This window comes from Rhea pennata, unplaced genomic scaffold, assembly GCF_028389875.1.
Source record: "Rhea pennata isolate bPtePen1 unplaced genomic scaffold, bPtePen1.pri scaffold_32, whole genome shotgun sequence".
Taxonomy (NCBI): Eukaryota; Metazoa; Chordata; class Aves; order Rheiformes; family Rheidae; genus Rhea; species Rhea pennata.
Genome location: NW_026907679.1, coordinates 795,321 through 809,238, shown reverse-complemented (window position 1 = coordinate 809,238; position 13,918 = coordinate 795,321). Strand labels below are relative to the sequence as shown.

The window sequence follows — 13,918 nt, the reverse complement described above, 5'->3', positions numbered from 1 at the left end:
CACACCCTGGCTACATAACTATTGCTGCCTGCAGCTCCTCCTGCCTCCTCCACAGCTGAGCCAGCTCCTGAATTGCCTCCCTGATTCAACTCCTGGCCTCACGAAGCTCATAGTGCAGCAAAACACCCTTTAGATAGCAGTTACTACCACCCCCAAAAAAGATTAGATTCTGGGAATGCTCTTGAGAACCCCATGGGAGCTACAGCATACCCCAGCTCCAGGACACAGGATCCCTTTCCTGCTAGATCCAGATCTCAAAGGGGGACCCACTCCTAGGGTAACCTGGCCATGGATTGCCCCTCACCCTCCACATGGGGATGGAGCTGGCCCCACAGGAGTATTGGGGCTCAGGACAACCCCAGCCACAGGACCCGGGAGTCCTGGTGGCCACATTGTCCCCTGAGCCAAATGGGACCCTCAGGCAGGGCTCCTGTGGCAGCCCACATCCTATCAAGCCACCCCACAGCCCAGGACCCACAACTGTTTTTATATTTTACAGTCTCTGCATGACAAACGAGGAAGGAGTTCCCGAATCTCTTACCCTTCGTGGAGTGCCACAGGAGCACTGGGAACAAGGAATGGTGGTCTGGGCTGATGGTCTGAGAGCTGCATCTCATTTACCCCCTTGCCCTTGGCTCACCTGTCCAGTCAGGAAGAAAAGGATGCTTTTCCCATTTCATCACCCCAATCGCCTCTCCAATGCATTCCTGATCCTCTGTCTGTCAATGAGTGGCCCAACGTGGCTCTGCTGCCTACTGTCCCCACTCCTCACGCTGGAACAGCTCTGAAGGGCAGCAGTGGGGAGGACATGAGCAGTGCCCACCTGCTCCCAGACCTCACAGGGAAGTGAGGGCTCTGCTGTATCCCTAGGGAGACCTGCCTGTGAGGTAGCACATCCCACTGTGACCTCCGTTTGTGTCATCGGGGCCTCAATAGGCCACTGCTATGAAGACGGCACAGCCAGGGAGAGCTGGGACATTTCCTCTCATGTGCTACAGAGCAGCCACCTCTCCTCATCCCAGTTATGTTCACCAAAAAATCTATTAAATTCTTCAGGAATGTCTCCAGGCAATGCCAACAGCTCTGGAATCTCTCACATGGGGCACTGGAGAGGTCACTTCTGCAGCCCTGTACCGACAAGTGTCTGCACTGAGGAGACCTGTGCAGTTCCCTGGGGCGTGGGGGTTGGTTTGGAGTTTAGAATTTTTCAAGGACAGGATCCAAGTCATGTGTTTCTGCTGTGGGTCGCTCTTTCTGTAGAAGCAGGCTGTAGGACAATATGGAGCAGGACACAACCTTCTTCCTTGAGGCACCAAAGCAGGCTATTTAGTGTTAAAAGTCCTCAGCTGGGTCTGGGGTACTTAAGACAGGTATGATACACCAGAAAAGAACAAACATGTCTTTGAGTCCTGTCCTCCAGAGGCTTTTCTTCAGGACGCTGGTGCTTGCTGTGCTCCAAAGTTATGGACAAGGCCAGGTAGTAAATCTGGGGAAGTTCTCCCATTTTCCATGAATTTTTGCCCAGCTTTCCTTCTGGCTGGGCATAGGGAGAAATATTTCTCCTCTTCATACTGCAGCTGATCTTTGATTTTTTCAGCATCACCTTGGAGCAGAGCTCCTCCCCTGGGTACAGTGCCTGGCACCTTGGATCCCCCCAAGCATCCTGGCTCTCTCAAGGGACTGTACAGCCCTGATTCACAGCATCTCCCTCATTTTTGACCCTGGGCTTCTCAGAACATGCCCACATGCTGCAGTGCTGTTGCCCAGGCTCCAGTGCAGAGCCTGTGAAGAAGTGCAGTGCCTCAGGACCTGCATTTTGGCTCATTCAGACATTTGTGAGGTGACCAGCTCCCGTCTTTGTCAGTGCTGGAGTTTGGGAATGGGCCTACAAGCAGCCTGCTTGCTCTTCGTTGTCTCGACACAGACCACAGAAGCACAGCCCCATCAAGGTTCACCAAGAGCAGCACTACTCACAGCATGGTCCTGGACCCCCGCATTCCCCCCCACACACACACCAGGAGCTGCATGACTCTCTCCTCTATTTCCAAATGGCCTGATTAAATGGACAGTTTCTAACATCACCTTTGCAGCACTCTAGCTGGAGGTTGTTACTTCCCGTTGTTTCCAATTTCCTCCTCCCCATACTCTTGGTTCATTCAGATACAGAGCTGCTCATTTGCACTTCAGGGAGTTTCAAGCTTGCTCCGTCTTTCACTAGTCTGTCCTTTACCAAGTCCTTAACTGTGTTTCTACCTACCATTTCCTGTCTTTACAAAAGGATTCTAGTAAGGCTGGACCTTGTGCGAAGTGGACCTCAGTGAAGGCAGCTCGGACTTAGCATACTGTTGAGGAGCGTGATTATTTTTCATGAAACTCTATCATGCTTTATTCTTTGTTTGCAATTAAAAAAACCACAATGATCTATGTTGACCTCTATGTCTATTTGCAGCTATTTGTCTAAGGAAAATAGATGGGAATTGGGGCATATGAGATGTACAATGCAGTTGCAACCTTCAGTGGAAGCAGTTTAGCTTTAACAAGAGCGATGGAAGTCCCAGGTGACTAGGAGGGCGACGGCAGGGTTGAGGAGATGGAGAGGAAGACTGTCTGAACAACGCCTGAGACACTGCTTTCCCTATGTGTCCTGCTTCATTAGGAGACACTCTGGATCTGTATCAACAGGAGAATATTCCTGTCACTCTATAAGTGGAAAATAAAATAATAAAATTTTAAATGCAGAAATACTTTCATATTATTAAAGTCTCCATCTTTCAGCTACACTCCTGAAACCTCTGCAATCAGGCCTACAAGACTATAAGAAAATTATTGGGAAGGACAAAGTTCATCAGGACTTTTTACATTTTAATGTGCCCCGTGTTGTATTTGGTGGTGAGTCTATCAGCCTCGGTTACTGAGAGGAGACTGAACAAAACATTCAAGAAGCCAAAGTCAGAAGCAGAGCCCAAAGTTTCACGGAGCATTAATGGTTCCCACTGAGGACCGTTAGCAAGAAAGTCTCCCCAGGGGCTGATTAGAGCAGAAAATTGGAGGCACTGACTATAGGTAGGCAAAGACAATGTGCAGGTGACTCTGATGCTGCGTCTACCCTTGATGTGTTTTATCAAGCAAAATGGCCGAGTATGGACAGCCAGCTCCTGCGAAGGGAGATCCTTTCCCCCATGCGTTGCTCAGGGCTGCTGAGGGGAGCAGTGCACAGGTGGGGGTGTGCAATGCTGACTGCAGGATGGTGATGCGACACCTCCCGGGGTCCCCTGGTGGACAAGGGGACAATGAGGCCTTGCTGTCTCCTCGTAGGTGTCAGTGCCATAGAACAAAGGCCTCTGCTCTTTCAGGCTCTTCACCATGCCAATGTCCTCAGCTATCTCCACCACACTGTCCTACGCTGTCCCTTGCCTGCAGCTGGGTGCCTGCAGACTGTGGACATCCAACCTGCTTCCCCACCTTGCTCTCACCTCTCCCTTTACTGATGTCTCCCTGTCCTCACTGGCTGTTCCTTGAAGCAAAGAGCCAGGAGCTGATCACAGACTTCCTCGGGATGAGCTTTTCCACCATGGCACTACTCTTTGAGTGACATTGATTCATCTTGATGACTGGTTTGATCGTCACAAGCTGCAGATTTTGACTTTCCCCCCTTCTTGTGCTGCTTCCCACTATCAAGAAAAGTGCCTGGGAGACCCACCCTGGGACACATTACTCCAGCTATCATCAACCAGGGCTGAGCTGAGGGGGAATAATGGCTCCCCTTGTGTGGGTGGCCACACTCCTCCTCATGCAGCCCTTATTCACAATGACTGTGCCTCACTGGCTCATGTAGTGCTTCTCACAACACCCAGGCCCTTCTCTTCAGGGACACTTCTCAGATGATAAGGTCCCAACCTGCCCTGAAGCATGGAGTTATCCTTCCAAAGTGCAGGACTTGCCCCTTCTCCTTGCAAAACTTCACGAGGTTTCTGTTGGCCCCATCCCCAAGTTTCTCAACGTCCTCCAGAATGAAGCTCGGGTATACCAGCTTGTAATGTGCATGTGCAAGAGGGCTCAGGCTGACCTGCGGTGCCTCTAAGAAGGTAACAGCAAGCAGAATTGCAGGACAGCACATGTAACAAAAGGAGGTTCTAGTGTAATGGAATTCCTGCCTGAAATAGGACTTATTAGGGCAATAATCTCAGAAATACCTAGTGAGGGTACAAAGCATACATACATGTTTGTATGGGAAGGTATTGTCTCTTGTCCTTGCAGCGTGGACTATGATAAATAGCCTTGCTTTGTCTTCTTCAGGGCCTCCTCTTAGGTACTGGAAGGCTGATATTAGGTCCCTCCAGAGGCATCTCTTCTCCAGGCTGAACAAGCCCTGTTCACTCACAGATCTAGTGCTCCAGCTCTGAGACCACCTTCGGGGCCTTCTGCTGAACTTGCTCCTGTTTATCACCATCTTTCTAGGACCAAGGAGCCCCAAAGTGGATGCAGAAGTGTACATTTGCTCTAAAGGAGTGAGTAGTAGAGAGGGGTCACCGCTTCCACCAATCTCCTGTCTGTGCTCCTGTTCACACAGACCAGGACACCCTTGGCCTTCCTTGCTACCTGGGCACACGACTGTCTCATATTTTGCCTTCTGCCCACCAGGACCCCCAGGTCCCTTTCAGCAGAGCTGCTCCACGACAGCCTAGTCCCCGGCCTGTATCTTTGCAATGTCTTGGTCTGTCCCAGGTGCAAGAACCTGGTATTTATCCTTGTGGAATTTCATGAGATTCCTGGCAACTCATTCCTCCTGCCTGTCCAGGGCCCTCTGTCCCATGCAGACAGGCATTTTAGTGCACACTACAACTTGCGCAAGGTGAATCCCATGTCCCGTGAGTTTGTGGAGTGCATGGGAGGGTCCTGAATCACACTCCATCCCAGGGGTTTCTCAGTGGGCATTAGATGTATTGATTCACTCCTGTAAATCAGTCCCTGAAGCACAAGGAAATGAACTCCCTTCTTGTCCTGGTGCTGGTGTCCTGCCTTCTTATGAGATGGGAACAGGGCCTTCTAGAGAGAGACATTTCCACCTCTCTTGGAAAACTGTTCTGTATGAGACAAACTGCAGTGTTCAACTCAGTTTCTCCCCATGGTTTAGACAGGGACCATTGGTGATTACTTTAGTCTACTTCAGTGGTTGTTTCTTGGGGGTAACATCTTGGCCTTTCAGGAACTGGCAGCCCTGGAGCCCGAGGAACATTGTAAGGGTGCACAGCAGACAGGGAAAGTCACATCTTTCGCTGATCTGCTGCTGCTAAGCTGGGTCTGGCTCCTGGGACCACGGGACCCAGGGCAACCTGGCAGCTGTTGCAGAGAGACAGCTCTGTCCAGGAGCAGCTCCTCTTAAAGGAGCAGCAAGACTAAGGGCACTGCCTGCAGGCACCAGCATGAGATGAGCGACTCAGAAGCTAAAGACAGTTGGGAAAGGGAGGACAGCTGAGAGCTCGCTACAGGGAGGAATCTTCACAGCCATTGACACAGTAAGTCTCTGGCTGCAGGGCCACATTGCTGCTGTGGTTCCTACTGAGTTCTTCTGGAGCTGACACCTTCCAAAGCTGAAAGGGTCTCTCAGGGCAGCTCTCCCAGCTTCTCCTGTGTGGATCAGGTGGGGCTTTAGAGCAGGCATTCATTGCTAAGTGATCAGAGGGACAGGACATCACAGCTACTTCCTTCCAGGGCCAGTGCAGGGATGTGAAACCAGAGAGTGCATCCAGCTCCACCCAGCGATGTAAATCAGAGCAATATCCCTGCGCCTCAGTGTGCTGTGTGTCCAGTGGAGTGACTCTGCTGCCCTCCAGGGTCAGCGCTCAGCCTGTCCAGGAGACTCCCAACAGCAGTGCAGGGAGAAGCTCTGAGTGGGAGGAGTGACCCCTGGCAGGGCAGGTTCATTCTCCTGCTGAGAGGGTGCTGCGTGGGTCAGGGCTGCTCTCAGCTCCAGCTCACCCCAGAATATTTTCAATAGGCCTTTATTAGAGGACAATCAAGGCAGGGACAGGGGTTACCTTAAAGATAAGTGCTTTCCTGGGTCTTGCATTTTCCTACTGTTTGCTAAGTGCTGGCTGGGAAAAGACCTAGGAGAGAAAAGCAGCTCCCAGGAGGAAAAGCTCCAAGCAGTTAAGATATGATGAGTGAATAAGAGGAAATGAGAAGCATAAATGTTGTGTGTGTTGGGGGGAAGGGGAATTTGGAGACCTCCCTGTCATCCCCTTCAATGCAGACATCTTCCTCTAAGTAAGCCCCCTGTATCTCCTCTCCCACCAGCAGAGCCTCTGCCCTCAGGGCCAGGGGTCCAGTGCATGAGCACCCTCCTCAGCAGCCTGAGCTCCAGCAGAGGAGAGGTGCACTTCTCCTGCAATGTGCCTATTTCCCACTATGCAAAAAAGAGTGGGAGCAACTGTCCTGTGATGTTGCCATCTGGGAGGTCATGTGCTCAGCTGGGTGAGGGGAAGGCTTTCCAGACTGCTTGTCTGTCTCTCACTGCTTTCCCTTTGGTAGGAGGGTAACGGTATTCCTTGCTTTTCTACCTCTCTGTGCTGCTCTGGTTCTTGCTCTCATGCTCTACGGGCTGCAGGAGGGAGTTCAGCTGTATTTAGGGCATTGACCCTGTGGGTCCTGTGTGGAGTTGTCTTCATGACAGGGGGATGTGTCCATGTCCCCTTCCACCTTCCTAGGTGGCAGTACATCCCGTCTGGTGGGGGAATGATCTGACTCTCCTGTAAGGAGAAGCTCCATCGTTAGCCCTCTTGACTGTCTCTCTAGGGTGTTCTGCCAGGCTGCAAACTGCCCTCCAGAAGATCACAGCTCTCCTGTATCGTTTGTGTGATAGCTGAGAGTCAGAAACCTCATCAAATGCTCTGAAGAGCCCTCTCTCCATATGTGGGCTGAGACAGAAGGATTTGGAAATCTTCACTTTGAAACTGAACTCCTCCACTCTCAACTCCATCTCATTTCTTCCACAGAGTAATTTGTGAGTGTGACTGTCCTCTAGCTGGGGGAGGTGTGAACACAGGGCAGTGAGGGGCAAGACTCCTAGACAGACTAGATCCCGTAACTTTGTACAAAGTCCTCATGAGCTCCTTCTTCCCCTTGGGATGGGCAAGAGCTCAGGCTGAGAGCACCTATAATGCCAAAGATGTCTGCCCCCATCAAAGAATGTTCCCATGGTGTGATGGAGGCATCTGAAAACTCAGGAAATACAGAAATAGACCCCTCCACTGCAGCCCATTTTCTGGAGAAAATTAGTGTTTAAATGCTCACAGTCTTTCCTCAGAACAGGGGGATGTAATCTGCTGCAGGATGTGTACCTCAGAGCAAGTCACTTCCCACTGCCACTAGAGTGCCTGGAGAAGGAGTGACAATGGTCAACTGACATGAGGACAGGGTCCATCCCACTGTGACAGAGACATCAGGGAAGTCCTCACCACTCAGCTCATGGTGCCCATTCCCAGGTATCCCCACCAAACACACAAAGCAGTCTGACACCTCCATTTGCACATCTGAACAGAGCAGAGCTGACTCCTGTCAGCCTATGGACAGAGGTCCTGGCACTACATGCTCAGCATGAACCAGTGATCAGGAAAGGGCAGTGAATGAAGGCAAAGGGGAGAGAAAGTATGGGGAGCACTATGAGGAGTGGAGCGGGTTTTGCTCAGAGAAGCCTGTTCTAACTTATCATTGTCTTTTCCCTTTCGATAGTGCCCTGAACCCCAGCAGAGCAAATGTCCAACGGCAGCTCCCTCAACAAGTTCCTTCTCCTACCATTTGCAGACACATGGGAGCTGAAGCTCTTGCACTTCTCCCTATTCCTGGGCATCTACCTGGCTGCCCTCCTGGCCAATGGCCTCATCATCACAACCATAGCCTGCGACCACCACCTGCACACTCCCATGTATTTCTTCCTCCTCAATCTCTCCCTCATTGACATCAGCTCCATCTCCACCACTGTCCCCAAATCCATGGCCAATTCCCTCTGGAACACCAGGGCCATTTCCTACTTGGGATATGCAACTCAGGTCTTCATGTTTTCATTTTCAGTTGGAGTGGAGTGTTCTCTTCTCACTGTTATGGCCTATGACCGCTACAATGCCATCTGCAGACCCCTGCACTACTGGACCATCATGGACGGCAGAACATGTGTCAAAATGGCAGCAGCTGCCTGGGCCAGTAATTTTCTCAATGCCCTCCTGCACACTGGAAATGCTTTTTCCATACCTCTCTGCCAAGGCAACAGAGTGGACCAGTTCTTCTGTGAAATTCCCCAGATTCTCAAGCTTTCCTGCTCAGAATCCTACCTCAGGGAAGTTGGGCTTATTGTGGTTAGTGCCTGCTTAATTTTTGGGTGCTTTGTTTTCACTGTGCTGTCCTACGTGCAGATCTTCAGGGCTGTGCTGAGGATCCCCTCTGAGCAGGGCCGACACAAAGTCCTTTCCATGTGCCTCCCTCACCTGGCTGTGGTCTCTCTGTACATCAGCACTGGCATGTTTGCCTATCTGAAACCCTCCTCTGTCTTCTCCCCATCTCTGGATCTAGAGCTGGCTGTTCTGTACTCAGTGGTGCCTCCAGCAGTGAACCCCCTCATCTACAGCACGAGGAACAAGGAGCTCAGAGATGCACTGAATAAACTGATTCAGCTGGTCCTAGTTCAGAAGAAGTAAGCTGCCCATCCCCCTTCACAGTTGGCTTCTAATTTCTCTGAAACAGCTCCTGTGCTTTGGATGGTCCCTCTGTGATAATCATGTTTGTGCAGAAGTGTTTGAATTCATCTCCCTTTTCCAGTGGCACGAACTCTGTCTGGCTGAAATACGTGCTTTAAATGTGCCTGCCACTGTGTCAGACTTGGCTTCACTCAAATAAAACAAGATTTCCTCAGTGCAGTGCTTGAAGGTTGTGCTCTCCTTCCAAAGCTGCAGTCTAAAATGTGCTAAAGGCCTTTCACCTTGAAATGACTTGTTGCTTTTCCAGGGCCATCCAGGATGATGAACTTATCTCAAGGTGATGAGCTTATCAGCGATGTGTTAAGAATGAGGACCGGAGTCCTCATTTGTGGGTGCCCAGTGCTCCTGGAGGTGATGAATGGTCAGGCCCTACTATCTCCAGTGTGACAGGCTGGGAGACAGAGGCCTGTGCTTCCCGAAGAGAGCATGCAGCTCCCAGGAGAGCACAGGGCACCTCCAGGGGCACCATGTGCCTTGGGGTGAGCAGAAAATGGAGCTTCGCAAAATCTAGGGCAGTCATCCAAAGGTAAAGGGTAAAACCAAGGCTAGTGAGAGCTCTGCAATCTGATGAGGGGAAGTGTGGACCCTGCAGGAACAGGGAAGAGAGCCTGGAGAGTGGTTCTTGTCACCTTCAATGAGATTCATGTGTTATATTAAACCACACACCCGAACACAGCCTGAGCCATTTGAAATGGCCTGTGATTGCTCAGAACATCATCTACAGCCACAGACTCCTTGGTAGGGGCTGTATGGTGCAGTGATGCCTATCCGGTTGGGTCTGCTTCCCATCATGACTACTGTTGCCAGAGTGGAGGCAACCTGTGGCCCTGTTGACCCACAGCCACTTGCTCCGCAGAGCAGCACTGGCAGAGCAGCTCAGGGCTTCATGGGGAGGATGGGGGAGGGTCTAGGAATGGCCAGGCAGGCCAGCACCAATGCACCCCCCAGGAAAGGGCTCTTTGGGGAGCAAGGATGTCTCCAGAGAAGAGGAAAGGAGCTGTTGTGTGCTGGAAAGGAGGAATAAGTGAGAAAGAGAAATCTGTTTCTCTGCATGTCGTCCAACGAGAGGCTGCTGTGTCCCTGGGGCAGCAGGAGCTACCAGAGGGGCCCCAGGGCGGGGGCTCTTGTGCTGTCCTGGAGAGAGGGGCTGGCACGGTGGGCTGCAGGTAGCCTGCGGGTAGGGCATCCTCTGGACACAAGAAGAAGGGATACAGAGTGTCACTGTCCTCTGTCTGCTTGTGCCACCAGGTCCTGTCCCAGCCCAGAGGCTGATGGGGCAGCTGACACATACCCCCCACCCACTGGAGCTGCTGTGCCCACCTCCTGCTCTGCACCCCCTGTGGGGACCACTGCTGTGGGTCCACCCCCAGCCTGGGCTGCTCTGCTGGGTGGGCTGGGGAGAGGGCCGAGGAGGTGAGGAGAGGCGGGGAGAGGCCGAGCTGGGCTGGAGAGGGCCTGGGAGAGGAAAGCACCAACGTCAGCTCAGCTGTGTGAGTGGGAAAGATGAGGACACAGGTCGGGGGGGTTTGTGGCAGAGCCAGATCTCGTGGAAGGGAACCAAGACATGTTGGGCACAGAAGAGAGGAACAAGCAGCCCTGGCTGGCCTTTCTCCCAGCCAGACCCCAGAGGATGACGGTGTGCTACCCTCAACGTGGGACATGGCCGGGACTGGGCAGGGACCAGGTGCTGGGGGAGGCTGCCAAAGCAGGGGGGCTGTGGGTGGATGGGTCAACGAGGGCTGTCACGGGGACCGTGCCGGGGGGATTCTCCCCAATCCTGAAGGCCCCACTGCCCTGTGTGATGCCTGCCTAGCAGGGCCGTGGGGCCACATGTGGGTGCAGGGATGAGGCGCAGATGGAAGCACGATGCTCCTCACTGCTCCCCGGCGAAAGAGAAGCTCTCAGGAGAGCTCTCCCAGCCCTGCCCCAGGAGCTCTTGCCCCTGCCCCAGCCGTGCCAGAGCAGAGGCCGAGGACCAAGGGATCCTTCAGGCAAAGCTGCAGACTCCAGGCTGTTCTCAGTAGGATGCAGACCGTGGTTTTCATCTCCTTGTAAGACTCTGTAGCACCCAGGAGATGGCTCTGCATCCCACGGACAGCAGGTCGTGCCCTTCTTCTAGCTTCCTTTTGTTTTTTTTTGTAACACAGCCCCACCCCCCTTTTTGATGAAAAAAAATGTGTTCCCTTTCTACCATCCTCTTTAGGAGGAACAGTTATTATACACATGTCAGGTAGTGTAAGCATGTCCTTCAGCTGGGTACTGAAGATAAACAATGCCACAGTCTGTAATGCCCCATTTTAGGCAGTAAAAGCGTTTCAACACTTCTATTTGTATCCCTGTGCCTTTTTCTTAATGAGGAAAATAAAGCATAAACAGACTTGATGCTGTTCTGTTCCTTTTTACACTTAGTCAGGAAATGTCTTCTGCTGTTTGGCATCTCTGTGTTACAGCATCTGGACCTTTAGGTGAAGCACTGGGGAGTTGTTAAAAGTCCATGCTGCATGGTTGGACGCTCATCTGTCACAGAAGAGGATCATCTCCGTTTGGGTTACGTGATGGTGGCCTCTGTGGTCACCCACCAGTAATGTCTAGTCAGTGCCCACACCTACTGCTAGCACTTTCCCCCTGGGGACCAAAACTGCCTCAGTGTTGATCATCTGATCAAATGCTCAGAGAAATGCATCCTGGGAAAGGATGTTTGCCGCTTTGTTCATGTGGTAGAGGTTTGTATTTTTAAGTGCTTGAGGTACCACCTGCAGGGAATGGGATGTGACCTTCCTGAGCAAGGAACCTGGTCCAAAGGAGCCTCTGGAAATGAGAGAGCAGGCTGTGAGCTGGGGAGCTCCTCAGACAGGTCTAAGGTTGTCACCGCTTCTAAAATGAACTTTGGAATGACGGCTCACAACCAGGCTCCTCTGACAGTGCCTGCCCTCAGCTTTCCTGCCTGTGCTGTCCTCTCGTGCTGCAGACTGTCTTGGACACCAGCGTCGGGGAAGCCCAACTATCGTTTATATTCCGCATCTCCATGCACGTTGGGATGCTGTTGGAGCCGCATTGGAAGCTGCACTTACGACACTGTTGCAGAATGCTCGAGCATATGCACCGATTTTGAAGCATGCACCACCAGATGTAGGCCATGCAAATCTCCCCAAAGAGCTGTTCCTATCAGGAGTTCTCCTTTTTCAGCTGCCTGTTTAGTTGTGTGTCCCGGAAGCACCTCAATGTTTTGTTTTCTCAAGCGAATGGATACTGTTGTCGGGAGGGCGCCCGACCTGAATCTTGCAGAATTTGCTGCAGCAGAGAACAGCACTGAAAACATTTGTCCACAGTGTTTTCTGAATCAGGAGATTCACTCAGGCTTGGCCTTCCCTCCATTACGACACGCAGAGGCTGATTAGGCAGATGTGTAATTTTGCCTGGGAGAATAATTCGATAATTTCAAGACAGTTATTTATATCCTGAGTCAAGTGCATGAAACGTTTGCAATGTGCAAGGCAGTCAAGATGTGTGTACCAACAGCAGACATTCTGACCCTCTGCCATTGCAAAAGATTCATATTAAAATGTGTGTAAGAAAAAGACAGTTAACTTTTCAATACCTTAACTGCAAAGTCAGTTCTTTCTTCATAAGGGTCAAATATTTACAAATTAGCAAGCTAAATTCCCTCTTGTGTTTCAGTAATTTTGGGAAGACAACTGCACTGATTCCCACCAGCAGACTTCGGTAGGAGTACCTCCTCCTCCTTCTAGACTTCTGAAAGTTGGCATTAGAGTGTTCAAAAGGTGAAGCAGGTTCCTCTTCTGCTGGTGATGCTCTCCTGAATACAGAAACATGGATCCTAAGGGATGTGTTTATAGCATGTCCTTTTCTGCAGAGCTGCTGCCCGGCTGGGCACTCCCCAGCCCACATCACTGCAGGGGGTTGGTCTGCCCCAGGCGGAAGACTTCGCATTTGTTTTGCTACTGAGTTTCACAGTGTTCCTGGCAGCCCATTCCTCTCCCCTGCTGAGGTCCATCTGGATGGCAGCCCTCAGCCTTATGACTGTTTTCCTGATTAGGTGCCATCTGCAAACGTGATGAGAGTTGTGTCCTCGAGGTCACTGATGAAGTTGTTAAACAGGACAAGTCCCAGTATGGACACTTGCATACTTCACTCGTCACTGGCTTCCAGGTAAAGCCAAACCCATTCACAAAAGCCCTCTGAGCTTGACCATCCAGCCAGCTTTTTACCCATCCGGCTGTCTACCCAGTGGAGTGTAATGCCTTACTTGTATGCAAGAAAATAGTGTGAGATACCATCAGACACCTAGTTAAATCACAGCAAATAACATCCACTCCTCTCCTCTCCTCTCCTCTCCTCTCCTCTCCTCTCCTCTCCTCTCCTCTCCTCTCCTCTCCTCCACAAGTACAGAGCTTTTCTCATGAAAGCAACCAGGCTGCTCAGGAATGATTTATCTTCAGTAAATCCATTACCTCCTCCTCCTCCTCCTCCTTCACATGCCCAGGAATGTCATGCAAGAGGACTCACTCCACGAAACACTCTTCACCAAAATGAGACTGAAGGGCCTGCAGGTCCCCAAGTTGTCCTCGTGGCCTTTTTGGAAGATGGGCACAGTATATTCCTTCTTCTAGTCATTGGGACCTCCCTTGATCTCCACAGCCTTCCAAAGAGGATAACAACTGGCCTTGTTACGATATTGGCCAGCCCTCTCAGTGTCCTCTGATGCAGCCCATCCAGCTCCAGAGACTTGCAGGGGTTGAGTTCTTGCCAATAACACCTCACTGAACCCTCTTCCACCTGTGGTTGTTTTTTCCCTCTGAAGACCTGACGCCAGGCAAAACAGCCCAGGAGACCTTGTTGGTGGAGAGTGGGGCCAAGAAGGCACAGAGCTCCTCAGACCTACCTGCATCTTCTGTTACTAGATTCCTTGCCCGAACCAGCAGTGAGCCCACATTTTCCTTTTCCCTCTTTTGCTGTAACTGAAGAGGTAGCAGCTCTTCTTCGTGCCATTGACGCACCTTGCAAGTCCAATCCTAGCAGAGCTTTGGCTTCCCTAAGACCATCCCTGCTTTGCTGGACAATTTTTCTGATTTCTTCTTTTTTTTTAGCTTCTCCCTCCTTCCAATTCTTACGTGTGGCCTTTTTGCCTGGAGCTCAGTCCTGATTTC

General features: G+C 51.4%; 1 protein-coding gene across 1 annotated transcript; it reads left to right on the top strand.

The window, feature by feature from the left end:
* The first annotated feature begins 8,099 nt into the window (after positions 1-8,099).
* Positions 8,100-13,535, top strand: LOC134154504 (olfactory receptor 14A16-like). The gene is made up of 5 exons (XM_062601177.1): positions 8,100-8,597; positions 9,461-9,488; positions 9,999-10,163; positions 12,808-12,920; positions 13,410-13,535. Exons 1-5 carry the CDS (start codon positions 8,100-8,102, stop codon positions 13,533-13,535), a joined length of 930 nt encoding a protein of 309 aa, XP_062457161.1.
* The last annotated feature ends 383 nt before the right edge of the window (positions 13,536-13,918 follow it).